Source organism: Oncorhynchus mykiss, chromosome 11, assembly GCF_057628025.1.
Source record: "Oncorhynchus mykiss isolate SJ-2025 chromosome 11, ASM5762802v1, whole genome shotgun sequence".
NCBI lineage: Eukaryota > Metazoa > Chordata > Actinopteri > Salmoniformes > Salmonidae > Oncorhynchus > Oncorhynchus mykiss.
The window spans coordinates 13243851-13270421 of record NC_143032.1 but is presented as its reverse complement, the minus strand read 5'-3'; the positions used below and the strand labels follow the sequence as shown (position 1 = coordinate 13270421).

The 26571-nt window shown below is 42.9% G+C and overlaps 1 protein-coding gene across 15 annotated transcripts in view; it reads left to right on the top strand.

Moving 5' to 3' along the window:
* Nucleotides 1-26571, top strand: part of LOC110535292 (histone-lysine N-methyltransferase 2C) — a 232245-nt gene that overhangs the window by 171514 nt on the left and 34160 nt on the right. For all 15 annotated transcript variants that reach the window (XM_036934913.2, XM_090189444.1, XM_090189445.1 and 12 more), the window contains 9 exons: nucleotides 2562-2743; nucleotides 3370-3534; nucleotides 3804-3913; nucleotides 7706-7783; nucleotides 9724-9954; nucleotides 11491-11616; nucleotides 18690-18809; nucleotides 18948-19075; nucleotides 25232-25487. In XM_036934913.2, the coding sequence (XP_036790808.2) occupies nucleotides 2562-2743; nucleotides 3370-3534; nucleotides 3804-3913; nucleotides 7706-7783; nucleotides 9724-9954; nucleotides 11491-11616; nucleotides 18690-18809; nucleotides 18948-19075; nucleotides 25232-25487 (1396 nt within the window). The remainder of the gene's footprint in view (nucleotides 1-2561; nucleotides 2744-3369; nucleotides 3535-3803; nucleotides 3914-7705; nucleotides 7784-9723; nucleotides 9955-11490; nucleotides 11617-18689; nucleotides 18810-18947; nucleotides 19076-25231; nucleotides 25488-26571) is intronic.

Genomic DNA, 26571 nt, shown 5'->3' with positions numbered 1-26571 from the left:
TAACTATAGGGTGACATACTATGTAGGGCTAGGTTTGGCCCCTTTTTTGTTTTTGCATCACATGTAGATGGTGAGGAGGAGTGACAGCGTTTGACAGTTTGAGCAGTCTTGCTGGCTATCTCAAAAGGGAACAGAGGCAAGGGAGAGGGCTTTCTTTCCTATCTCTAAAAGGTCATACCCAACCAGCCAATGATGTATAAAAACACTGAATACTGTCTGTCAGTGAATAATGTGCAGTATAGTATGTCTGTCTGAAAGCCATATGTACGTACATTTACTGTACCACTGTTAGATGCTAAGTAACTGAATGGTTTCCATATGTACGAAGAGAAACATGGCAGACTCACTGAGTCAGCAATGAGACAGGGACTGATCGTTATTTTTCAACCAAAAGTTTCTGTTTCGGTTACGTAAGCATGTGGCTGTTCCTCTTCCATTCCCACGACTCTTTTAGGCCCTAGGAAACTCATCTGGGTGTTGTGTGTGTAGCATAGTTTAGTTGTGTAGTTGCCAGGTGATTCCCTACAGATAGTATTAGGTTCTGTGTCGACCTCCAAAAGCAGCTTTGAGCAGAGGTGTGAAATAATTACTGGGATGATTAAGAGGATTCACATAAAGCGCCTTGTGTGGAATCTCTTGATGTACTTATGGCCAAGCCTTATCGCCGCACTGCTACCTACTCTGGCAGACAACCAACATTAGATGCTGTACATCCATTGGATCTAAGCCAGTTTCCTTTGATATACAGTGCATTCAGAAAGTATTCAGACCACTTGACTTTTTCCACATTTTGCTACGTTAGCCTTATTCTAAAATGGATGAAGTAAAAATGTTCCCTCATCAATCTACACACAATACCCCCTATTGACAAAGTGAAAACATTTTTTTTTTTAAATTTTAACACATTTAAAAAAAATAAAAAAAATGTAAATACACTTTATTTACATAGGTTTTCAGACCCTTTGCTATGAGACTCGAAATTGAGCTCAGGTGCATCCTGTTTCCATGAATCATTCTTGAGATGTTTCTACAACTTGATTGGAGTCCTGTGGTCTCCATTGACCTGTGGTCATTCAATGGTATGGACATTATTTGGAAAGGCACACACCTGTCTATATAAGGTCCCACAGTTGACAGTGCATGTCAGAGCAAAAACCAATTAATGAGATCGAAGGAATTGTCCGTGGAGCTCCGAGACAGGATTGTGTCGAGGCACAGATCTGGGGAAGGGTACCAAAAAATGTCTGCAGCATTGAAGGTCCACAAGAACACAGTGGCCTCCATCATTAATTTTGCTTTGTCATTATGGGGTATTGTCAATAACAGATAAATGTGTGTAGATTGATGAGGGGGGAAAACTATTTAAATCAATTTGAGAATAATGCTGTAACCTTCCAAAATGTGTAAAAAGTCAGGGGGTCTGAATACTTTCCGAATGCACTGTAGGGTGTCGTTCCTGCAAATAACACCTCAACCAGTCGCCACTCCAAGCCGCGTCATAGTTCATTGTAGTTGGAACCGTAGCCTTTTCAATGAATCAATAGTATGTTAAGCAGTTGTTTTTATGATCGCCATATGCATGCAGTCCCGTTTGCCTAATCTGACTCCTCAATGTATTCAGTAGAGTTGCCCCATATACAATGTACAAGGCTATTTAAAGGACCATTTATCTGTTATTGACATCATGTTAAAGAATACGTATTTTGTGTCCGCCGTCTCAGTCTACCAGTTCCAATGGAAACGGTGGCCGACTATAGAAGTCATCTATAATACATTTAGTAGTAATTTGATCATGGTATTGGGTAACTGTTTACTATGCAATCTCTAAATACCTGACCCAGAGTCATTGACTAAAAAGCCATTTTAATGGAGATATCCATTGACCATGCTTTTTAGTCCAGGAGTGGATGTAATCTGGTTGGCTAGGCCATCCAAGTAAAAATCGTTGGACCAACGTCAGCTTGTTATGTGATATTCCCTTGTATCTTTTGTCTGGCTTTCAGCACATGATGAGAAGAGGCAGAGGAGGGTCGTTCTCTAGTTGAATTGATCCTCCCCCTCCCCCATGGTTTATTTAAGCAATAAGACCTGAGGGGAGTTGGGGCAATGGACAATGTACCACGGCTAAGGGCTTTTCTCATGTACGACGCAACGATGCCTGGATACAGCCCCTTAGTCGTGGGTATATTGGCCATATACTACAAACCCCAGAGGTGCCTTATTACTCATTAGAACAGTAAAAATACATATTTTTTCATACCCATGGTATAGAGTCTGATATACCACAGCTTTCAGTCAATCAGCATTCAGGGCTCGAAAGACCCTGAATGCTAATAAATGGCTATGGCTAATGGCTAATAAATACCAGTGCATCCCTCTGACAATTAGCTCTTCTGGAAGATGTGCTGCTGGGAATTAGAGTTGGGATTATTCCCCTGCTATATAACACACAACCATTAGTCAATATGTTCCATTGAAATGAAGCTTAAAGGGGATACCTATCCCTGCCGTGCCCCTTTAACTCCCCCCGAACCTCTGCCCTTTTCCCTCTGTGCCACCAGATCACCCGGGTGGTGCTGAGTAAAGGCTGGCGCTGTCTGGAGTGCACAGTGTGCGAGGCGTGCGGCCAGGCCAGCGACCCGGGCCGCCTGCTGCTGTGTGACGACTGTGACATCAGCTACCACACCTACTGCTTGGATCCGCCCCTACAGACAGTGCCCAAGGGCAGCTGGAAGTGCAAGTGGTGTGTATATGCTGTGACTGCTGTCACTCACGGAGCACAGCCAATCAGAGCTTGTCTGGCTGCACCAGTGATGCTGTCGAATATTTTCGGGAAGATGACTTGTTTTTATTGTTGGTCTGTCACTCTTCTTTCCCTTGGTATCTGTTGATATGGCTCCATCTCTATAATGTACCTTCTCATCTACGTTTCTGTGTGGTCCCTCCCCCTTCACACGGCTCTGTAGCAGCGCTTTATGGGATTTCCCCCATATCAGGTGTAACGCCAGTCCCTAATCCCCAGTCAAACAACGCTCTGTTGACACTGCAGCGAGACACATTCATTCAGGTCTTTCCTTGGACCCACGCCAGTGACATTTATTTTTAGGGCAGCTCTTTTCATGGTGGATGATCCGCACGCACGCACGCACGCACGCAACTGTAGTCTGTTATTTTAGTGTTTATATTAGGTGTGTGTGTCTGTTTACCCTCAGGTTTGTTTGGATGAACAGTATTTGTGTGTGTGCATTATCATTGGACACATCTGTGTTGGAATGTATGCTACATATACTGTGAGTCGCTGTGGTTGTGTGTATTTCACCCCTGCTGAATCTCGTCCCTTCACGCCACCCTCTCTCCCCCCTGACATAGGTGTGTCTCCTGTACCCAGTGCGGTGCCACCTCCCCTGGCCTGAGGTGTGACTGGCAGAACCACTACACCCTGTGTGGACCCTGTGGCAGCCTGGCATCCTGCCCGGTGTGCATGCACAGCTACCGTGAGGATGAGCTCATCGTGCAGTGCCGCCAGTGTGACAGGTGAGCAGCGCTCCCTCTGCCAGGCCAGGTGCCAGCCGAGCATGATTGGGTGGCACTAGGGCCTGGCAACACTGTACACGTGGCATGCTGGCATCCAGTGTTCAGTTTGGCAAAGACAACAGTCCAAAGTTTACTACGGCTTAATTTAGTCATCATAAGGCTTGAGGGGCCAGAACGTATGGTTGCTGTGGCAACCGGGCTAAATGCATGTCGGAGTCTGTGTGTAGGCAAGTGCTTCTTTGTGCATCTGATCTTCTCCTTCCCATCAGGTGGGTCCACGCGTGTTGCCAGGGCCTGAACACGGATGAGGAGGTGGAGAATGCAGCGGATGATGGCTTTGACTGTACCATGTGTCGAACGCACGCTCTGCCTTCACAGGGTAAGACTCCAGACCTAGCCCACACACCGTGAAAGCTATGTTTAAGATAGACCTGACAAATAGTTATGTGGTGTTGGCTATATGATGCTCCCGAGTGGCTCAGTGGTCTAAAGCACTGCATCACAGTGCAAGAGGCGTCACTGCTGTGCCTGGTTCGAATCTAGGCTGTATCATATCCGGCCGTGATTGGAGTCCCATAGGGCGGCGCACAATTGGCCCAGCGTCGTCAGCGTTTGGCCGGGGTAGGCCGTCATTGTAAATAAGAATTTGTTCTTAACTGACTTACCTAGTTAAATAAAGGTAAAAAATATATATATATATACACTGCTCAAAAAAATAAAGAGAACACTTAAACAACACAATGTAACTCCAAGTCAATCACACTTCTGTGAAATCAAACTGTCCACTTAGGAAGCAACACTGATTGACAATAAATTTCACATGCTGTTGTGCAAATGGAATAGACAACAGGTGTAAATTATAGTCAATTAGCAAGACACGTCCAATAAAGGAGTGGTTCTGCAGGTGGGGACCACAGACCACTTCTCAGTTCCTATGCTTCCTGGCTGATGTTTTGGTCACTTTTGAATGCTGGCGGTGCTTTCACTCTAGTGGTAGCATGAGACGGAGTCTACAACCCATACAAGTGGCTCAAGTAGTGCAGCTCATCCAGGATGGCACATCAATGCGAGCTGTGGCAAGAAGGTTTGCTGTGTCTGTCAGCGTAGTGTCTAGAGCATGGAGGCGCTATCAGGAGACCGGCCAGTACATCAGGAGACGTGGAGGAGGCCGTAGGAGGGCAACAACCCAGCAGCAGGACCGCTATCTCCGCCTTTGTACAAGGAGGAGCAGTAGGAGCACTGCCAGTGCCCTGCAAAATGACCTCCAGCAGGCCACAAATGTGCATGTGTCTGCTCAAACGGTCAGAAAAAGACTCCATGAGGGTGGTATGAGGGCCCGACATTCACAGGTGGGGGTTGTGCTTACAGCCCAACACCGTGCAGGACGTTTGGCATTTGCCAGAGAACACCAAGATTGGCAAATTTGCCACTGGCGCCCTGTGCTCTTCACAGATGAAAGCAGATTCACACTGAGCACATGTGACAGACGTGACAGTTCTGCTGCCTGCAACATCCTCCAGCTTGACCGTTTTGGCGGTGGGTCAGTCATGGTGTGGGGTGGCATTTCTTTGGGGGGGCCGCACAGCCCTCCATGTGCACGCCAGAGATAGCCTGACTGCCATTAGGTACCGAGATGAGATCCTCAGACCCCTTGTGAGACCATATGCTGGTGCGGTTGGCCCTGGGTTCCTCCTAATGCAAGACAATGCTAGACCTCATGTGGCTGCAGTGTGTCAGCAGTTCCTGCAAGAGGAAGGCATTGATGCTATGGACTGGCCCGCCCGTTCCCCAGACCTGAATCCAATTGAGCACATCTGGGACATCATGTCTCGCTCCATCCACCAACGCCACGTTGCACCACAGACTGTCCAGGAGTTGGCGGATGCTTTAGTCCAGGTCTGGGAGGAGATCCCTCAGGAGACCATCCGCCACCTCATCAGGAGCATGCCCAGGCGTTGTAGGGAGGTCATACAGGCATGTGGAGGCCACACACACTACTGAGCCTCATTTTGACTTGTTTTAAGGACATTACATCAAAGTTGGATCAGCCTGTAGTGTGGTTTTCCACTTTAATTTTGAGTGTGACTCCAAATCCAGACCTCCATGGGTATATATCTGATTTCCATTGATAATTTTTGTGATTTTGTTGTCAGCACATTCAACTAAGTATTTAATAAGAATATTTCATTCATTCAGATCTAGGATGTGTTATTTTAGTGTTCCCTTTAATTTTTTTGAGCAGTGTATGTGTATATGTATATGTATATGTATATATATATATATATATATATATATATATATATATATATATATATATGAATATATGAATATATATATATGAATATATATATATGAATATATATATGTATATATATATACAAATATGTATATATATGTATGTATATATGTATATATGTATATGTATATATGTGTATATATATGTGTATATATATATATGTGTATATATATGTGTATATATATATATGTATATGTATGTGTGTGTATATAAATACATATATATGTGTATGTATGTGTGTGTATATATATACATATATATGTGTATATATATGTGTATGTATATATATATATATATATGTATATATGTGTGTGTATATATATATATATATATATATATATATATATATATATATATATATATATATATATATATATATATATATATATATATATATATATATATATATATATATATATATATATCTCTATCTCTATCTCTATCTCTATCTATAATGTGCGTTAGTCTGCATGAGAAACGGGATCCGATTTCCTGGAAAGATGCTGTAACTACACCCCTATGCACGATAGTTGATGACTAGTTGTTTAGAGAGAGCTAACCAACAACACAGCTAACACAATCACTTCAAACTGAAGCTGGAAAGACCGCAAACTAGCTGTACTTCGTTTGACCTGTTTTCTATTATCATTTCTTTGTATATATCCATAATAATGATGCTGATCATGATTTCGACTGGCTGAGAAACCCACTTGTCTCATCCTGACTCCCGACATGTTCATTACTATGGGACAGCTGGAAATGGAATTTGAATATTGAAACAGTGTTGCAAATGTCGGAAAGACAGACAGCAATTTTTATACAAATGTCCACTGTTGAAAACTAAATGTTAGTCTAAAAGAAATGTGAGAGAATTTCTAGATGCTTTTTATAGTGGAGATCAAGTTTATAAATTGCCTGGCCGGGCTGATGAGACAGTGGATCGCGCAGTCAGATGGAACAGAGTACTATAAATAGGCATTTTAACGTCATAGATTTAGCCGGTGGTAACTTGTGGAATAGACACCGGCTGGAATGTGGATTAGACCCACTTGTTGTATAATTAAGCAATACGGTACCTCTGGGGTTTGTGCTATATTGCCAATATACCACGGCTAAGGGCTGTTCTTATGCATGACACAGCCCTTAGCCGTGGTATATTGGCCATATACCACAAACCCCCAAGGTGCCTTATTGCTATTTTAAACTGGTTACCAACGTAATTAGAGCAGTAAAAATACATGTTTTGTCATACCCGTGATATATTGTCTGATATCCCACGGCTGTCAGCCAATCAGCATTCAGGGCTCGAACCACCCAGTTTATAATGGTTAATATATCCTACTTGTATATTTTTTTTAATGTACTTGTAAAGTACAGTGTTCCCAAGCTCATCTCAATGAACTCAACCAGCTCCTCTCAATTAGCCTAAAGGCATCCTCTATTCTGTTAATAGGACCAGGCTCAAACAAATGTGGGCTGTTCATTACAACAGCAGATGGCTAGAATGAAATATCAACCTGCAACCTGTTCACTCATCCATTCTATCTGATAATGATTGAAATTGGGGGCAGATTTTTACCTCCGACAAAAGTGAGGGATGGAAAAGGGGAGGTAGGGAGATAAATAGACATCCTTATTTGATTGATGGAATTATTGAATTAACTCTCAATTAACTAATAGTTGAGTAACATATTTAAATGTTTATTCTTTACATTTTGTGGCGGCGGTTGGATCCGGTGCTCCCTGTTTGATGCTTTTACTAAGGCAACAGTGTTCACTGCTGTTTTAGACTTCAATGTCTTGAACTCGAAATCCACCAAATCCTATTCACAATGACTCATGACATTTTGCAAATTTTTCATGTCATCGTTTCAGGCAAAATGAAAGCCCTCCTGTCTGATGGCTGCGAGGCCCCGATGGTGACCCAGATGGTGACTAAAATAAGAGAGCCAGGTAATCAAGCTCTATAGATCCAAATAACCCAGATAATTGTCACAGTTTATGAGGTGGTATGAATCAAATGAATCATTACTTTCTGCTAGTGTAGTTGACAGCGTTGGACTTGCTACTGTAATATCCACAGTATGAGGACACAAGTATTTCACTATTTGTAAAAAATAAATACGGTAAACACATATGGTTCTAGATGTGTAAGTGGTCTTCAGCATTTAGTTCACAATACTTAATACAGTGCCTTGCGAAAGTATTCGGCCCCCTTGAACTTTGCGACCTTTTGCCACATTTCATGATTCAAACATAAAGATATAAAACTGTATTTTTTTGTGAAGAATCAACAACAAGTGGGACACAATCATGAAGTGGAACGACATTTATTGGATATTTCAAACTTTTTTAACAAATCAAAAACTGAAAAATTGGGCGTGCAAAATTATTCAGCCCCCTTAAGTTAATACTTTGTAGCGCCACCTTTTGCTGCGATTACAGCTGTAAGTCGCTTGGGGTATGTCTCTATCAGTTTTGCACATCGAGAGACTGAATTTTTTTCCCATTCCTCCTTGCAAAACAGCTCGAGCTCAGTGAGGTTGGATGGAGAGCATTTGTGAACAGCAGTTTTCAGTTCTTTCCACAGATTCTCGATTGGATTCAGGTCTGGACTTTGACTTGGCCATTCTAACACCTGGATATGTTTATTTTTGAACCATTCCATTGTAGATTTTGCTTTATGTTTTGGATCACTGTCTTGTTGGAAGACAAATCTCCGTCCCAGTCTCAGGTCTTTTGCAGACTCCATCAGGTTTTCTTCCAGAATGGTCCTGTATTTGGCTCCATCCATCTTCCCATCAATTTTAACCATCTTCCCTGTCCCTGCTGAAGAAAAGCAGGCCCAAACCATGATGCTGCCACCACCATGTTTGACAGTGGGGATGGTGTGTTCAGCTGTGTTGCTTTTACGCCAAATATAACGTTTTGCATTGTTGCCAAAAAGTTCAATTTTGGTTTCATCTGACCAGATGTTTGGTGTGTCTCCCAGGTGGCTTGTGGCAAACTTTAAACAACACTTTTTATGGATATCTTTAAGAAATGGCTTTCTTCTTGCCACTCTTCCATAAAGGCCAGATTTGTGCAATATACGACTGATTGTTGTCCTATGGACAGAGTCTCCCACCTCAGCTGTAGATCTCTGCAGTTCATCCAGAGTGATCATGGGCCTCTTGGCTGCATCTCTGATCAGTCTTCTCCTTGTATGAGCTGAAAGTTTAGAGGGAGGGCCAGGTCTTGGTAGATTTGACTCCTAGTAGACTCCTTCCATTTCAATATTATCACTTGCACAGTGCTCCTTGGGATGTTTAAAGCTTGGGAAATCTTTTTGTATCCAAATCCGGCTTTAAACTTCTTCACAACAGTATCTCGGACCTGCCTGGTGTGTTCCTTGTTCTTCATGATGCTCTCTGCGCTTTTAACGGACCTCTGAGACTATCACAGTGCAGGTGCATTTATACAGAGACTTGATTACACACAGGTGGATTGTATTTATCATCATTAGTCATTTAGGTCAACATTGGATCATTCAGAGATCCTCACTGAACTTCTGGAGAGAGTTTGCTGCACTGAAAGTAAAGGGGCTGAATAATTTTGCACGCCCAATTTTTCAGTTTTTGATTTGTTAAAAAAGTTTGAAATATCCAATAAATGTCGTTCCACTTCATGATTGTGTCCCACTTGTTGTTGATTCTTCACAAAAAATACAGTTTTATATATTTATGTTTGAAGCCTAAAATGTGGCAAAAGGTCGCAAAGTTCAAGGGGGCCGAATACTTTCGCAAGGCACTGTATACTTCATGTTTAGTGTACTCAATGTCCTCGTGAGCTAAGTTGCTGCTAGTTTTTCAGTCATTGTCTAATGTTGTTGAAATGTTTAAACTTCCCTTTAGCCAATCAGAAGACATACACCCAGGATGGGGTGTGTCTGACAGAGTTGGGCATGTGCCAGCTGCAGAGCCTGGTGGTGCCCTCTTCGTCGACCCGCCGAGGTCAGAACAGGCGACCCAAGCCCAAGCTCAAGCTGAAGATCATAAATCAGAACAGTGTAGCTGTGCTCCAGACTCCACTGGACTCCCACTACTTAGAGCTGTCCCGGGACGGGTACATGGACAACAACCGAGGTAAAGACTTTTAGGGTTTCACAAATGGTTGGCTGCATGTGCCCCACCTTGAGGGGGCTCCAATCCGGCAAAAAATGTACGAGAAGAAAGAAAGAGGATGTCTTGCTCAAATAACCCCCACCCTTTTTGAGTCTAATAGTCTAATAATAGTCTAAGTCTAATAATCAATTTTGTTTTCATTGAAAATGTTATGTCGACTAATATCGATGATATGGGATGATGAGCTGGGATGAGAAGATGCAGACATTGGAGTTTAATGGCCATTCACATTGGCCAGCACTGGAATGTCTGGGCTATTTTCTGAGGATAGAGTTTTCAGTTACATTTTGTTGGTTTGACGGGGGGGGTGGCATAAATCCTTTCCTCGTTGCTTTTTAATCAGAACGGTCAAATGAAAGAGAGTATGTTTGCCAGGAAGCAACGTTTCAATCATCTCAAAATGTAGTGGCACAGGAAAAAACAGAAGCTTTCCTACCTCACTGGAACCTATTTGGGAAAAGCGAAGCAGGGAAAGGAGAGCAGGCTTGTAATGAATCTGACAGAGAGAAGTCTTTGAAAACAGCCGTCAGCAAATTATACCTGAATTGGCATTTTGGTGATGAGGAGGCTGGCCAGGGATAACTGAATTAATCCACAACCCATCTGTCAGAACTCTGCTCTGAGTGCAAGCAAGGGCTAATGATGAGCAATTAACCCTTTCCTGGTCCTCTATATTTAGCCCATGCAGCGGGTGAATTTTCAAGCCCTGTTGAGAGGGAGCTTTTGAATGGCTGCTGTACACATCACGTAACGCTATGTTATAATGTAGCTACCGTACATTAAATTATTACAACGCACACACAGATAATTAGATTTGATTCATCTTGGCTTGAAGTCTATTTGACCCTTTACAGCAGTGAACTAGGGTTGTGATCAGGTACTAGGACTATGTTAGGGTGTCTGTAGGTGTTATAGCCACTATAAGTGCAGTACATGAACCTCACGGCATGAAGAAAGATGAGAGAAATAACACCTAAAAAAGTCAACCTTGGACTGATCATGCATAAATCTGATATGCACAGTACATTTGTGCAAGACCAATATGTAAAGGATATATACATCAATCATTGAACAAATCCTGGAGATGCCACTCATTTGCATTTATAATCGAGAAATAGTCCAGCGTTATCGCTAAGGGGTTAAGGCTAAAATGCTCTGTGGCTCAATTCCACCACTTAATGTACTGCTGTGGCGCCTCTTCCAGAGGTCTTACTCGGACACCAGGCCCACCAAGATGGCAGACCTTCCATGGAAGATACATTCAGCTTTTTGTGGGTCACATGAAGTATGTGCAGGGTCGGGTCATGTTCATTAAACACCAAATGCATACAAAAGAGAGGGATTACCTAGAAAAAAAGTATTTTATTTTACCATTGCAAAAACTGTTTTCGATTGCGTGTCCTAATAAAAAAGACCTTGATCTGTAGTCCTGGGTTTGGTGACATGGTTCTGGTTTGGTCCTGGGTTTGATGACATGGTTGTGTTTTGTTCCGGAAGGGGACCTCATGATGTACTGTGACGTTAAGTCTGAGTCCAGCCCGGAACGGGAGCCCGTTGACGACGCCAAGGGTGCCGAAGACACCGACAGCAACAAGAAGAGGAAGAGGAAACCGTACCGGCCCGGTAGGTTCAAAGTTCAAAGCATTTTTACATTTGGGGAGTTAAAAACATACATGCATTTTGGCTCAAAGATGGCAGAGCAAAAACTGCCTGGAAAAACAAATCCGTTCATATGAGGCATCACTAAGGAAGGGTGTCCTTCCTTAGGTCAGCACTGACCTTGGGTCAGTTTTGTCTCAACTGGGTTGTGGTTCAAATCAAAGTTTATTTGTCATGTGCGCCAAATAGAACAGGTGTAGTAGACCTTACAGTGAAATGCTTACTTACAGGCCCTAACCAACAGTGCAATTTTTAAGTTAAAAAAAAAGGTATTAGGTGAACAATCGATAAGTAAGGAAATAAAAAACAACAGTTGAAAGACAGTGAATAATAACAGTAGCGAGGCTATAAAAAGTAGCGAGGCTATAAACAGGTTAGTCGGGCTGATTGAGGTAGTATGTACATGTAGATGTGGTTAAAGTGACTATGCATGTATGATAAACAGAGTAGCAGTAAAAGAGGGGGTGGCGGGACACAATGCGGGTAGCCAATGTGCGGGGGCACCGGTTAGTCGGGTTAATTGAGGTAGTATGTACAGTTAGTGACTCTATAGTGCCTTGCGGTCGGAGGCTGAGCATTTGCCATATCGGGCAGTGATGCAACCATGCTCTCGATGGTGCAGCCGTCAAAACTTTTGAGGATCTGAGGACCCATGCCAAATCTTTTTAGTTTCCTGAGGCGGAATAGGCATTGTCGTGCCCTCTTTACGACTGTCTTGGTGTGTTTGGACCATTCTAGTTTGTTGGTGATGTGGACATCAAGGAACTTGAAGCTCTCAACCTGCTCCACTACAGCCCCGTCGTTGAGACTGGGGGCGTGCTCGGTCCTCCTTTTCCTGTTTCCTGTAGTCCACAATCATATCCTTAGTCTTGGTTACGTTGAGGGATAGGTTGTTATTCTGGCACCACCTAGCCAGATCTCTGACCACCTCCCTTCCATAGGTCAGCACAGACCTTGGGTCAGTTTAGTCTCAAGTGGGTTAAGGCTCAGATTAAGCTGATTTTATAGCAGCTCTTAGGAACATCTTATGTGTAGCATCATAGGAGAAGAGGGGAGAGGGGATGTTGATAGGGATTAATGGACAGGGAAAGAGTGGTGGATGATGGTGGTAGGTAGAGGGATGGAGAGAGAGAGGGGGGTTGGAGGGATGGAGAGAGAGGGGGGGGTGGAGGGATGGAGAGAGAGAGGGGGGGTGGAGGGATGGAGAGAGAGAGGGGGGTGGAGGGATGGAGAGAGAGAGGGTGGGTGGAGGGATGGAGAGAGAGAGGGGGGTGGAGGGATGGAGAAAAAGGATGTGGAGCAGATTTACGGGAGATGGAAAGAGGATTGTGATAGGGATGAATGAAGCAGGGGAGAGAGCGGGAAGGAGAGTGGTGGATGATTGTGGTAGGAAGGGGGGGTAAATGGATGGATGGATGGAGAGAGAGTTGGAGGTATGAAGGGAGAGAGAAGGAATGGGGGAGCTGACTTATGAGAGATGGAAAGAGGATGTTGATAGGGATGAATGGACAGGTCGAGCGGGAAGGAGAGTGGTGGATGGCGGCTGGAGAAGGAGAGAGAGAGGGATGCAGGATTGTGGTAGAGCGAGGGAGAAGACTTATCTGAGAGGACAGCTCCGCTGGACAGTGCACTGTTTTCTAAAGGCTCACTGTGTGATATTTACAGCCGTCCTTCAGCTTTTTTTATTGTTCTGTTTTTATTACGGAGTGGGCCTTTAAAGCTCTGGAAAGAGGGCTCCGGGAAAATAACATTGACTCATATACTCAAAGGAATAATCTCCTTTTTAAAAAAAACACCCGGAAATTGTATTTTTATATAGGACTTTTTAATTTGCCTATCTTTAAAAAAAGAAACTAGTTCCTCTGAAGTGTTTCATAGCAGTAGGCCACATCCCTGGCTAGTGGATTTTCTTCCCGCTAGACATTGCTTCCTTATCTTTTAGTGAACTGCACGCTATGCTTCTTATCTTGTGTGGACTTAAAGAATTTGTCGCAGTAATAAAGTACACCGGACCCAATTCTGCTCGCTTGGCGGAACACTGTTCTTGTCCATTTCCAGCCACGGCTACTGTGATATTGTTCTCTCTGGTTGAAGTTGTCACAATGTGTTGGGCATTGCATGCACATACACACCACAGTACACAGGCACACAGTACAAATCACATTTTATTCCTCACATGCTTGTTTAACAACAGGTGTAGACTAACAGTGAAATGACTACTGATGGTCCAACAGAGTTCAAGATAAGATAAACTAAAATGCAAATAGAAATATTGACATGAGGAATAAATACACAGTGAATAACAAGAATGAGTAAAAGTAACATGGCTATATAGCGGGAGTACCAGGCAGTAACATGGCTATATACTGGGAGTACCAGGCAGTAACATGGCTATATAGCGGGAGTACCAGGCAGTAACATGGCTATATACCGGGAGTACCAGGCAGTAACATGGCTATATACCGGGAGTACCAGGCAGTGACATGGCTATATACCGGGAGTACCAGGCAGTAACATGGCTATATAGCGGGAGTACCAGGCAGTAACATGGCTATATACCGGGAGTACCAGGCAGTAACATGGCTATATACCGGGAGTACCAGGCAGTAACATGGCTATATACCGGGAGTACCAGGCAGTAACATGGCTATATAGCGGGAGTACCAGGCAGTAACATGGCCATATACTGTAGATAGGGGTAAAGTGATTGTGCGTGCTGGGATGTCAGTGTAAGTACAGTGCCTTCAGAAAGTTCACACACACCCCTTGACTTTTTCCACATTTTGTTACAGCCTGAATTTAAAATGGATTATTGAGATATTTTGTCACAGTACCCCGCAATGTGATTAGTGGAATTATGTTTTACTTTTTTTTTAATTCTTTTTTTTTACAAATTAATACAAAATGATAAGCCTTAGTAAGTTTAGGAGTAAAATGTTGCCTAACAAGACTCTGTGTGCAATAGTAGTGTTTAACATGATTTTTGAATGACTACCTCATCTCTGTACCACACACATACAAATCTCTGTAAGGTCCCTGATTCGGGCAGTGAATTTCTAACACAGATTCAACCACAAGGACACCTATTGGTAGAAGGGTAAAAAAAAAAAAAGCAGACATTGAATATCCCTTTGAGCATACTTTGGATGGTGTATCAATACATCCAGTCACTACATAGATACAGGCATCTTTCTGAAATTAGTTGCCGGAGAGGAAGGAAACTGCTCAGGGATTTCACCATGAGCTCAATGGTGACAGTTAGAGTTTAATTGGTGTGATCAGAGAAAACTGTGGATGGATCAACAACATTGTAGTTACTCCACAATACTAACCGAATTGACAAGTGAAAAGAAGGAAACCTGTACAGAATAAAAATATTCCAAAACATGCATCCTGTTTGCAACAAGGTACTAAAGCAATAATTTCACGCAAAAAAAGGTGTTGAAGCAATTAACTTTTTATCCTGAATACCAAGTGTTATGTTTGGGGTAAATCTAATAGATAACATTACTGAGTAACACTCCATATTTTCAAGCATAGTGGTGACTGCATCATGTTATGGGTAGGTTTGTAATCGTTAAGGACTAGGGAGTTTTTCAGGATAAAAAAGAAACAGAAGCACAGTCAAAATTCTAGAGGAAAATCTGTCTGCTTTCCACCAGACACTGGAAGAAGAATTCAGCAGGACAAAAAACTAAATCACAAGGTCAAATCTACGCTGGAGTTGCTTGCCTAGAAGACTGTGACTGTTCATGAATGGCTGAGTTAGTTTAGTCTTAAATCTGCTTAAATCTATGGCAAGACTTGAAAATGGTTGTCTAGCAATGATCAACAACCAATTTGACCTTGAATAATTTAAAAAAAGAATAATTATAACCTCTTAGAGACTTACCCAGAAAGACTCACATCTGTAATCGCTGCCAAAGTTGATTCTAACATGTGGGGTGTGGATATTTCTGTATTTCATTTTCACTGAAGTTGCGAAGAGTTCTAAAAATACGTTTTCACTTTGTCGTTATGGGCTATTGTGTGTATCAATTTTGAATTCAGGCTGTAACACAACAACATGTGGAGTGGGTCAAGGGGTATGAAGACTTTCTTAAGGCACTATGTTTGAGTGTGTGGGTACATTCCAGCTAGAGTTGGTGCAAAAAATGGTCAATGCAGGTAGTCCAAGTAGCCATTTGATTAGCTATTTAGCATTACACCACAGGAGGTTTGTGGCAACTTAATAGGGAAGGACGGGCTCGTGGTAATGACTGGAGCAGAATTAGTGGAATGATATCAAAGACATGGTTTGATGCCATTCCATTTGCTCCGTTCCAGCCATTATTATTAGCCATCCTCCCCTCAGCAGCCTCCACTACAGTACACAGGCAAACACAATATCCAAGAATAAAACGCCCCTAGAAGGAAGTGCCTTCAAAATCTCCTGCGCTTGAGCGTTTGATTAGCCAAACATTAAAGACTTGTGTGTCTGCACATTTCCCTTAGATGTGAATGCCGGTATAAGTGTTTGTCTGTGCATGTGTGGTATATGTGTTTGCCTGTGCATGTGTTCATTCCTAAGTGTGTAAGATGTGTGCATGTCTATGGCAGAGAGAGCCACACACACTCGCCCATGTCAAGTAGCTGGGTCTGACAGGGAGGCAGGGCGGAGGGGGCGGGAGGAGAGATGGATGGGGTAGAGAGAGGTGGAGACGACGGCGTGTCTCCTGTATGCCAGGTCACTTGTTATGAACCGTCACTTTATTCTACCCTGCTCTGGTGAACAGAGAGAAAGTGGCTGCAGACATTCTCACAAATAACATACCAGTAGAGCTGTGTGATATGGACAAAAATCCATATCGCAATACATTTCCTCAATTGTCCCATTTACAATCACCCATATGTGACCGACCGGCTCAAATCGGTCTTATGTAGCAAAATGTAATGTTTTTTTATTTTTTTTACACTGGATAAAAGTAGAGACCCAGAGCTAGAAAATGATACATCATACACTACAGTTGAGGAACAATGGGAAAGTAATTCTGCTTTGAAAGTGGATAAACTTGTCAACTCACTTTTGAGTTGGCCTTTGAATGTTTTGGTACCTACTGGAGAGCTCTCCTTTGTCTACACCCATTCAGCATTGTTCACACCCTCTTTAGCCAGCCCCACCCATCTCTTTTTTAGAGTCACATGTGAGGTCATGTGCTAAACAGTGAGTAGTGTAGTAAAGATGAAGACTAAAAGTGGTAAAAGTAGTAGCCTACAAAAACAACAAAATTCCAGGTGAACAGAAAGTGTCCGGATAAAAAACATTTAATGAATATTAGATGTCGCTTAACAAGGTAAACTTGTCTAAAATGATGATGTAAAAGAAATGCAATAACTCCCAGCCACATCTTGCCAAGTGGATGGGTCTTTACGTGACAGTATGATTGTTCCAAGACCTCATTGCAAAATTATTCATGGTTATAATGATCTTAAAATGCCACCTTGCGGTGGTCTGGAGCAGTGAAGCCGTGGCGCTGTGGGTACCTCTAAGTCCCACGGTGTAAGCTCGCAACTTTTAAAGGGGGAACGACTATGTTTTGTAATTTGGCTATTTTTAACTAGTGGTAATAGAATCCCATATCTTTGTGTTCCTTAATTTAGGTACAGTTGTTTCTCCATTCAGGGTTTTTTCCTGGATCAAAAGGGGCTTAGGTGGTGGGCGTGGTAATGGGTGCAGTCAGCCTGTCGACACGGCTTATTTTGAGAACATTTTAGAGGCCCCCATCTTCACGGTTTAGAGACATAAACTAGTGAAGACATAAACTATGAAATAACACATACGCAGCACTCCATCACTCGCCTTCTTGGTCAAATAGCCCTTACACAGCCTGGAGGTGTTTTGGGTCATTGTCCTGTTGAAAAACAAATGCTAGTCCCACTAAGTGCAAACCAGATGGATGGCTTATCGCTGCAGAATGCTGTGGTAGCCATGCTGTTTTGATGTCTTCACTATTATTCTACAATGCATAAAATAGTTAAAATATAAACCCTTGAATGAGTAGGTGTGTCCAAACTTTTGACTGGTACTCCATATATAAATAACATTTTTTTTATTTTTTTTAGGCGGGCAGTAAAAACGATAACGCCCAACGTTTTCAATGGCAGAAAAAGCCCCGCCATGGAATGCTCTCAGAGTAGGATCTCTTTTAGAGGGTTGGTACCCTGGGTACTCTGATCTCAAACGGCTGTTTCCTCTCATGTCCAAACACATAAATCATCTGAAGTCTCCCCCTCTTGCTCTGAGGCAGCTTAAGGAAGGCTGGAAAGCTCTGTCTGTCTGCTTTCAGACCAAAGGGGCTTTTCTCTCAATACCCAAGCTATCCAGAAATAGGCTCACCTGAAATTCTCCCTTTTTCTACCTCTCCAGTATTGGGTGGGCCACCTAAGTGTGTTTTTCGAGCTGCCTATGTCCAAACAGTCAAATAAAAAAACATTAATGACTTAAACCAGATATAATGTACCTAGAAAAGACAATGGACCTATATATTTAAATAACAGATTCTAAAATTACAAAAATTATGCATTCAGGAGTATTTTTATGGCATGGGGCCCCCAATGATTTTACGAGTCAATCAGATAGCATAAGCTATGGCAAAAGAGGCCCCAATTTTATCCAGAAAAAACCTCTTGTTCTCTCTCTCTTGTTCTCTCCCTCTCGTTCCCTCTCTCTCATATAGTGGCTAGGAGATGAGTTCCCCAAACACTCTCACACACACTCACTCTTTCATTTGTTCTCTCTGTCACACACTCACTCATGCTCTTTCCCTCTGTTCAACACACAATGATAGTTTCTCTCTGCCCCAAACAACCCCCTCCCCCCCACAACCCTCAGGCTCTGTGTGCATAGGTCACTGAGTAATGAAGATTAATGTCAAGGATTGGACTGTCAGACCCTCCTCTCATGTTTGACAAAATTAGAGCCCCGGCAACATTAATCAAGTATTTTATTCTACTTCTGAACACTGTCTCATCTCTCCTCCCCTGTGTCTCCCGGCCAGGTATTGGAGGGTTTATGGTCCGCCAGAGAAGCAGGACGGGACAAGGCATAGCCAAACGATCCCTATCCAGGAAAGACTCGACGTGGTCGTTACCTGAGAACCCAATGTGCAAAGAGGAGGGTAAGGACAATGGAATCATCCCAAAAGTGCAAATCCCACCCATCTGGCACTCCACGCAGAATCAATCACTTAACCCAGTAAAAAGTGGGTTCCCAGAATGTTACTTTGAGGTTGTGACCTCCTGTCGGTGTGTTGCAGGGTGGAACGAGACAGAAAGTACTCCAGTGGAGGAGACCCCACCGGTGCCTGAATGTCAGGAGAAAGTCAAGAAAAGATACCGCAAAAAGAAAACCAAACTGGAGGAGGAGTTTCCTTCATACCTGCAGGTGACTTTCAGTCTCATGTACACTAATGATATCAGTTTTGATCTACAAAGTTCACTTTAATTATGTTATCATGCATACACTGTCTTATAAAGCTATTTATAGGAAAAGGTCACCGGTGAAGTATGCATTAAGTCATCTAATCAGCACAAAGGTGCTAGTGTGGCTACATGATGTCGGTCCAATGCAGCCGTTTTTATCTCAATATCAAATCATTTCTGGATAACAATTAAGGTACCTCACTGTTATTGTTTTCAATTAAAATGATAAAGAAACAACTTCTCAAGCTTGCTAGGACTGTCTGGGAGTGGTCTGAGTGGGGAGGGGAAACTGAAAACTAGCTGTTATTGGCAGAGAGGTCTTTCTTTTTGGTCTATTAACTCATTTACCACCTGGTGATGTCACCAGGCAGGCCAAAACTCCATCCCACTAAAACAGGCTGACATTTCATGCAGCCTTTTCAAATAGCTCTTACACTAAAAGGGCATTAGCATAATTTTCACAAATGGACAGTTTTATTCCAACCTCATACTGTGTACAAAACATTAGGAACACCTGCTCTTTCCATGACATAGACCAGGTGAAAGCTATGATCCCTTATTGATGTCAGCTGTTAAATCCACTTCAATCAGTATAGATGAAGGGGAGGAGACAGGTTAAAAGTATTTTTAAGCTTTGACACAAGGATTGTGTATGTGTGCCATTCAGATGGTGAATAGGCAAGACGAAAGTACCTTTGCACGGGGTATGGTAGTAGGTGCCAAGTACACTAGTTTGAGTGTCAAGAACTGCAACACTGCTGGATATGTCATGCTCAACAGTTGCCCGAGTGTATCAAGAATGGTTCACCATCCAAAGGACATCCAGCCATCCGACAAAACTGTGGGACGCATTGGAGTCAACATGGGCCAGCATCCCTGTGGAACGCTTTAGGCTGTTCTGAGGACAAAAGGGGGTGCAGCTCAATATTAGGAAGGTGTTCAGTGTATATTAAACACAGGAAAATCATGTTTTTGACTGCACTGGACCTTTAATCGTGTTCTGTACCACATTAGAATTGTTAATATTCTATAGGACACCTGCCAAGCACTTAGTAGTAGCAACTATTTCCCCACCATACAAGTGGTATGCTGCCCCCTTCTAAGATGTAGTACCATCATGATTTACCAACAAATCCTCTGCATTTAAATGGCGTCTCGGAGAGATATTGCCCTCTCTGTGCCACGCCTTTAAATGACCCAGTATGTTCAGCATTCGTGGGGGCAACCATGTGTTAAGAGCACCAGCTGTCACTATAGGCTTTCTTGTATGCTGCGCTTCAAAAATGAAACCTAAAGGTCCTCACCAGAGAAATGACTTTAATCAATTATTTAAATACCCGGCGCATTAGGCTTTTAATGTTTTACCACAGCGGGGAGCATTCACATCGATAGTTTTTGAGCAGTTAAATGTATGCGAAGTGCAGTTGACTTACTTAAACACATAGCAACCCAAGCAGCCTTGCAGGTGATGATGTGTCGCTGTGTTCAGGCTCTCGGTGTGGTTGTATGTACCCTTGTCTCTTGGTGAGTGTGGGTTTATTAGGGCATTTGATTTCTATTGGTTTATAGTGAGTGCAGGATCACATCCTATCCAAGACACATGGATTCCTACGGCTGATAGATTTGACAAAACACAAAACACTAACACTACCTCACAAACCAGACCCACTACGTCTCCCTCAATGGCCACAGCTCAGACTCCGCTGCAGTTATACAGGGTGTACAAAGCCCTTCACCACCTTGGCCCCCCTTAACTCTCAGACCTTCTCCCCTACCACCCCGCACGCACACTCCGTTCCAACACAGTAGGCCACCTTGTCATTCCCAGGTCCAAGCTTCAGAGCTTCTGTGACAGGGCCTTCTCCAGGGTTGCTCCTCGGCTCTGGGACTCCCTCTCTCCGGCCATCCGTAACGGAGTCATCACAATCTTTTAGTCCCTCCTAAAGCCCCAACCCTTTGACAAGAAAATAAATACACTCTAAGACACTCCTCTTTCAATCTGAGCTCCACCCAATCCCACCCCTTACCCTAAACCGGGTTCATATCCAAATCCCTCCCCGTCCCCTGATACATCAGTCTTTCCCTTCTTTGAGCCCACCCCTCTCTTTATTCATGTTTTTGTTTACTCTGATGTTTTGTTTTTCTTTTCGTTTCTACAATTTTAAAGTGACTTCGGGTCCCTGAAAGTCCCTTGCTGTAGGTCTCCCATGTATTATTATTATTATTATTATTAGTGATGCACCCATATGACATTTTTGGCCGATGCCGATATCTGATATTTTACTTGACAAAAATACAGATACTGATAACCGATATTTTGAATTTTAGCTGCATTTTAAGTATTCTAGTACAGTTGAATAGTTAACACACACACATGGACGCAGCGGTCTAAGGCACTGCATCTCAGTGCAAGAAGCGTTACTACAGTCCCTGGTTCAAATCCAGGCTGTATTCCATCCGGCCGTGATTGGGAGTCCCATAGGGCGGCGCACAATTGGCTCAGCGTCATCTGGGCTGTCATTGTAAATAAATATTTGTTCTTAACTCACTAGCCTAGTTAAATAAAGGTTACACCACACTGACCAAAAAGTTAATTTGTTGCTGTTTACGTATGTCCCCATTACCAGTTAAACATAATCAAAAACCTATTTCTTTCACTTACTTGCTGTGTTGTTTCGTTGTTCAGTCGTTTCATTCTCAACCAGGATTTCTATGGAACGCTGTTTTGGGTCTTTGCAAAAAAGATACACGTCAAATAACACTATTTGACGTGTCAAATAACACAACATAATCTGTTTCAGTAGCTATATAGTTAGGTAGCTAACTACAGTGGGGCAAAAAAGTATTTAGTCAGCCACCAATTGTGCAAGTTCTCCCACTTAAAAAGATGAGAGAGGCCTGTAATTTTCATCATCGGTACACTTCAACTATGACAGACAAAATGAGAAAGAAAAAATCCAGAAAATCACATTGTAGGATTTTTAATGAATTTATTTGCAAATTATGGTGGAAAATAAGTATTTGGTCAATAACAAAAGTTTATCTCAATACTTTGTTATATACCCTTTGTTGGCAATGACAGAGGTCAAACATTTTCTGTAAGTCTTCACAAGGTTTTCACACACTGTTGCTGGTATTTTGGCCCATTCCTCCATGCAGATCTCCTCTAGAGAAGTGATGTTTTGGGGCTGTTGCTGGGCAACACAGACTTTCAACTCCCTCCAAAGATTTTCTATGGGGTTGAGATCTGGAGACTGGCTAGGCCACTCCGGGACCTTGAAATGCTTCTTACGAAGCCACTCCTTCGTTGCCCGGGCGGTGTGTTTGGGATCATTGTCATGCTGAAAGACCCAGCCACGTTTCATCTTCAATGCCCTTGCTGATGGAAGGAGGTTTTCACTCAAAATCTCACGATACATGGCCCCATTCGGATCAGTCGTCCTGGTCCCTTTGCAGAAAAACAGCCCCAAAGCATGATGTTTCCACCCCCATGCTCCACAGTAGGTATGGTGTTCTTTGGATGCAACTCAGCATTCTTTGTCCTCCAAACACGACGTTGAGTTTTTACCAAAAAGTTATATTTTGGTTTCATCTGACCATATGACATTCTCCCAATCTTCTTCTGGATCATCCAAATGCTCTCTAGCAAACTTCAGACGGGCCTGGACATGTACTGGCTTAAGCAGGGGGACACGTCTGGCACTGCAGGATTTGAGTCCCTGGCGGCGTAGTGTGTCTTCTCCATGGTAGGCTTTGTTACTTTGGTCCCAGCTCTCTGCAGGTCATTCACTAGGTCCCCCCATGTGGTTCTGGGATTTTTGCTCACCGTTCTTGTGATCCTTTTGACCCCACGGGGTGAGATCTTGCGTGGAGCCCCAGATCGAGGGAGATTATCAGTGGTCTTGTATGTCTTCCATTTCCTAATAATTGCTCCCACAGTTGATTTCTTCAAACCAAGCTGCTTACCTATTGCAGATTCAGTCTTCCCAGCCTAGTGCAGGTCTACAATTTTGTTTCTGATGTCCTTTGACAGCTCTTTGGTCTTGGCCATAGTGGAGTTTGGAGTGTGACTGTTTGAGGTTGTGGACAGGTGTCTTTTATACTGATAACAAGTTCAAACAGATGCCATTAATTAATGATTAATACAGGAAACAAGTGGAGGACAGAGGAGCCTCTTAAAGAAGTTGTTACAGGTCTGTGAGAGCCAGAAATCTTGCTTGTTTGTAGGTGACCAAATACTTATTTTCCACCATAATTTGAAAATAAATTCATAAAAAATCCTACAATGTGATTTTCTGGAATTTTTTTCCCATTTTGTCTGTCATAGTTGAAGTGTATCTATGATGAAAATTACAGGCCTCTCATCTTTTTAAGTGGGAGAACTTGCACAATTGCTGGCTGACTAAATAATTTTTGGCCCCACTGTATATAGCTAGGTGTCATCTAAAATAACCCTAATTTTTAAGACAGTTCTTATTTGATTAATGGTGGTCGGACCCATCTATGTGAAGCTAGCCACAATAAGGATTAGGGACAATAGTGGACTTTGCGGTTAGCCTTCAAAATAATATATGGTATAATTCCACTATTTGTATTAATTTGCATCACTGTCAATGACATACTTTTATTTTGAAGGCAAACCTCAAATTCCACTATTGTGCCTAATCCTTATTGTGGATAGCTTCACAACACATAACCCGTTCCCTAATTATTATTGTCAACAAGATGCAGGCGTGGAGGTATGGTGTTTTCTTTAGAAGAAGCCATGCTGTCGAGATTTTCTCTCCTCTCGCTTGCTTCTCAAATGTGGCTTGCGCTGTGTCAGATGCATGCACAAGTAGCCTGGCTAGCTTACTTCTTACTGCCCCCTTGAGAAGACAAGTAGCCTGGCTAGCTAACTACTCCCCCCTTGAAGACAAGTAGCCTGGCTAGCTTACTACTGCCCCCTTGAAGACAAGTAGCCTGGCTAGCTTACTACTGCCCCCTAGAGAAGACAAGTTGCCTGGCTAGTTAACTACTGCCCCTTGGAGAAGACAAGTAGCCTGGCTAGCTTACTACTGCCCGCTTGAGAAAACAAGTAGCCTGGCTAGCTTACTACTGCCCCCTAGAGAAGACAAGTAGCCTGGCTAGCTTACTACTGCCCCCTAGAGAAGACAAGTAGCCTGGCTTGCTGACAACTAGCCCTTAGAGAAGACAAGTAGCCTGGCTAGCTTACTACTGCCCCCTAGAGAAGATTCAGACAAATTGCTCCACAGACACAATCATCTCAATCCAAAAATGACGTGAGACACATTTGAAAGAAGAACTGAAAGTAACAAAAATTCTAGTATCGAAATGTTTTTCATGTTCTAGTATCGAAAAAAGTTTCTGTATACTGTGCAAAACACTAGTATATGCAGGTGATTGTTATCAGTGATTCTTGTGTTTCGAGTCAACTTTCTCTTTTTGTGGACCTATGAGTTGACTTGGTGCATCTTGATATGGCTGTGTTTCTCAGTTCCTATGTAACTGGGCCCCTCTCTTTAGAGAGAGTATATGCATGCAGCTCTGTAGCCATGTCGCTGTCGCATTAGACCCCTGGTGAATGCTTCCACTGTACACTCCTCACTCTTTCTGTATGCGTCTGGGTAATCCTGGAGTCTGGATAACCCTGGGGCCGATAGAGCAGCGCTGCCATACTGGAGTCTGGGCCGTTCCTCCTCTGGGGAACTATGTAACAGCAGCTTAGATCTCCAGGGAACCACTATAGGTTTTAGTCCCCACCACCTAGTGTCTGACTTCAGTCTGCTATTCCCACTCCAACTCAGAAAATTAGCGGGGAGTCCTGAGTTTAATGGAAACCAGTGGGTTAGCAGTAGCATAGCCCAATAAGACTTTGGTTCATTAGTGTTCAGCACGCATTTTAATTTCAAATACTGTGTTTGAATTGAGTAATAATTCAATAAATCCTTATTCATTTTCAATTCAAATCTAGAATTCATAACTGGATCCCACCTTCTGACACGGAGACAATTGTTTCTTGTTTTTGTTCTTGAAAGATAATTATGTTGTGTTTCTGTATGTGTTCTCTCTGTTTTCTGTATTTCATTGACCGTGTGTTTGTGTGGTATGTTACCAGGAGGCCTTCTTCGGGAAGGGGCTGCTGGACAAGAGCAGGCAGGCAGGCCTGCTGACCACGGGGCTCTGTGAGGAGCTGCTGGACAAGTGCAAGCAGAGCAGTCAGGCAGGCCTGGTGACCACGGGGCTCTGTGAGGAGAGCCCAGGGGCCCATGCAGAGACCAAACCCCCCAGCGCCAGCTTCCTGGACCCCTTGTCGGACCCGCTGCTCAGTGCTACCTCCACCACCACACCCATCTCCAGCAAAGCAGGACTGCGTATGTTCACATCTCTCTTGCTCCTTATTAAAGATTAAAACGTTCTCTTTATCTCTCATACCCCCCATCATTCTCCACCCTGTCTGTTTGTTTTTGGTTCTCTTCTCCACGTCCACAATCATTTAAACTCTACTCCAACACGCTATGAACAGCGCTGCAAGTTACCTACTAGGAACACACATAGCGACAAGAACACACTGGATACTAGCAAAACAGAAGCTCTAGATTAACGTTTTTTCAGATTGCCTTCTGCAATATTAACAGCAGAGTTTGGTTTTCTATGTTGTTTTCAACAGACACGTTCACTTTCATAACAGCCTGTTTGTCTCTAGTGTCATGGAGGACACACTCGTCCACTCTGCTAAATTCCCCCTCTTGTCATTTGTGGCAGAGGGAAGCACAGTAATAACTTGAAAGGTTTGCTTGTTTTGAGACATTCACCAGCTTCTAGTTTGACTACGGTCCTTGGAAAGTGTTAGTTCTCTTAGATGTTACGGAAAACCATATACGCATATATATATATATATATATACAGTTGAAGTCGGAAGTTTACATACACCTTAGCCAAATACATTTAAACTCAGTTTTTCACAATTCCTGACATTTAGTAAAAATTCCCTGTTTTAGGTCAGTTAGGATCACCAGTTTATTTTAAGAATGTGAAATGTCAGAATAATAGTAGAGAGAATGATTTATTTCAGCTTTTGTTTTTCCCAGTGGGTCAGAAGTTTACTGTCATACCGCTCAGGAAAGAGACGCGTTCTGTCTCCTAGAGATGAATGTACTTTGGTGCGAAAGTGCAAATCAATCCCAGAACAACAGCAAAGGTCCTTGTGAAGATGATGGAAGAAACTAGTACAAAAGTATCTATTTCCATAGTAAAAACGAGTCCTATATCGATATAACATGAAAGGCCACTCAGCAAGGAAGAAGCCACTGCTCCAAAATCAACAAAAAAGCCAGACTACGGTTTGCAACTGCACATGGGGACAAAGATCCTTCTTTTTGGAGAAATGTCCTCTGGTCTGATGAAACAAAAATAGAACTGTTTGGCCATAATGACCATTGTTATGTTTTGAAGAAA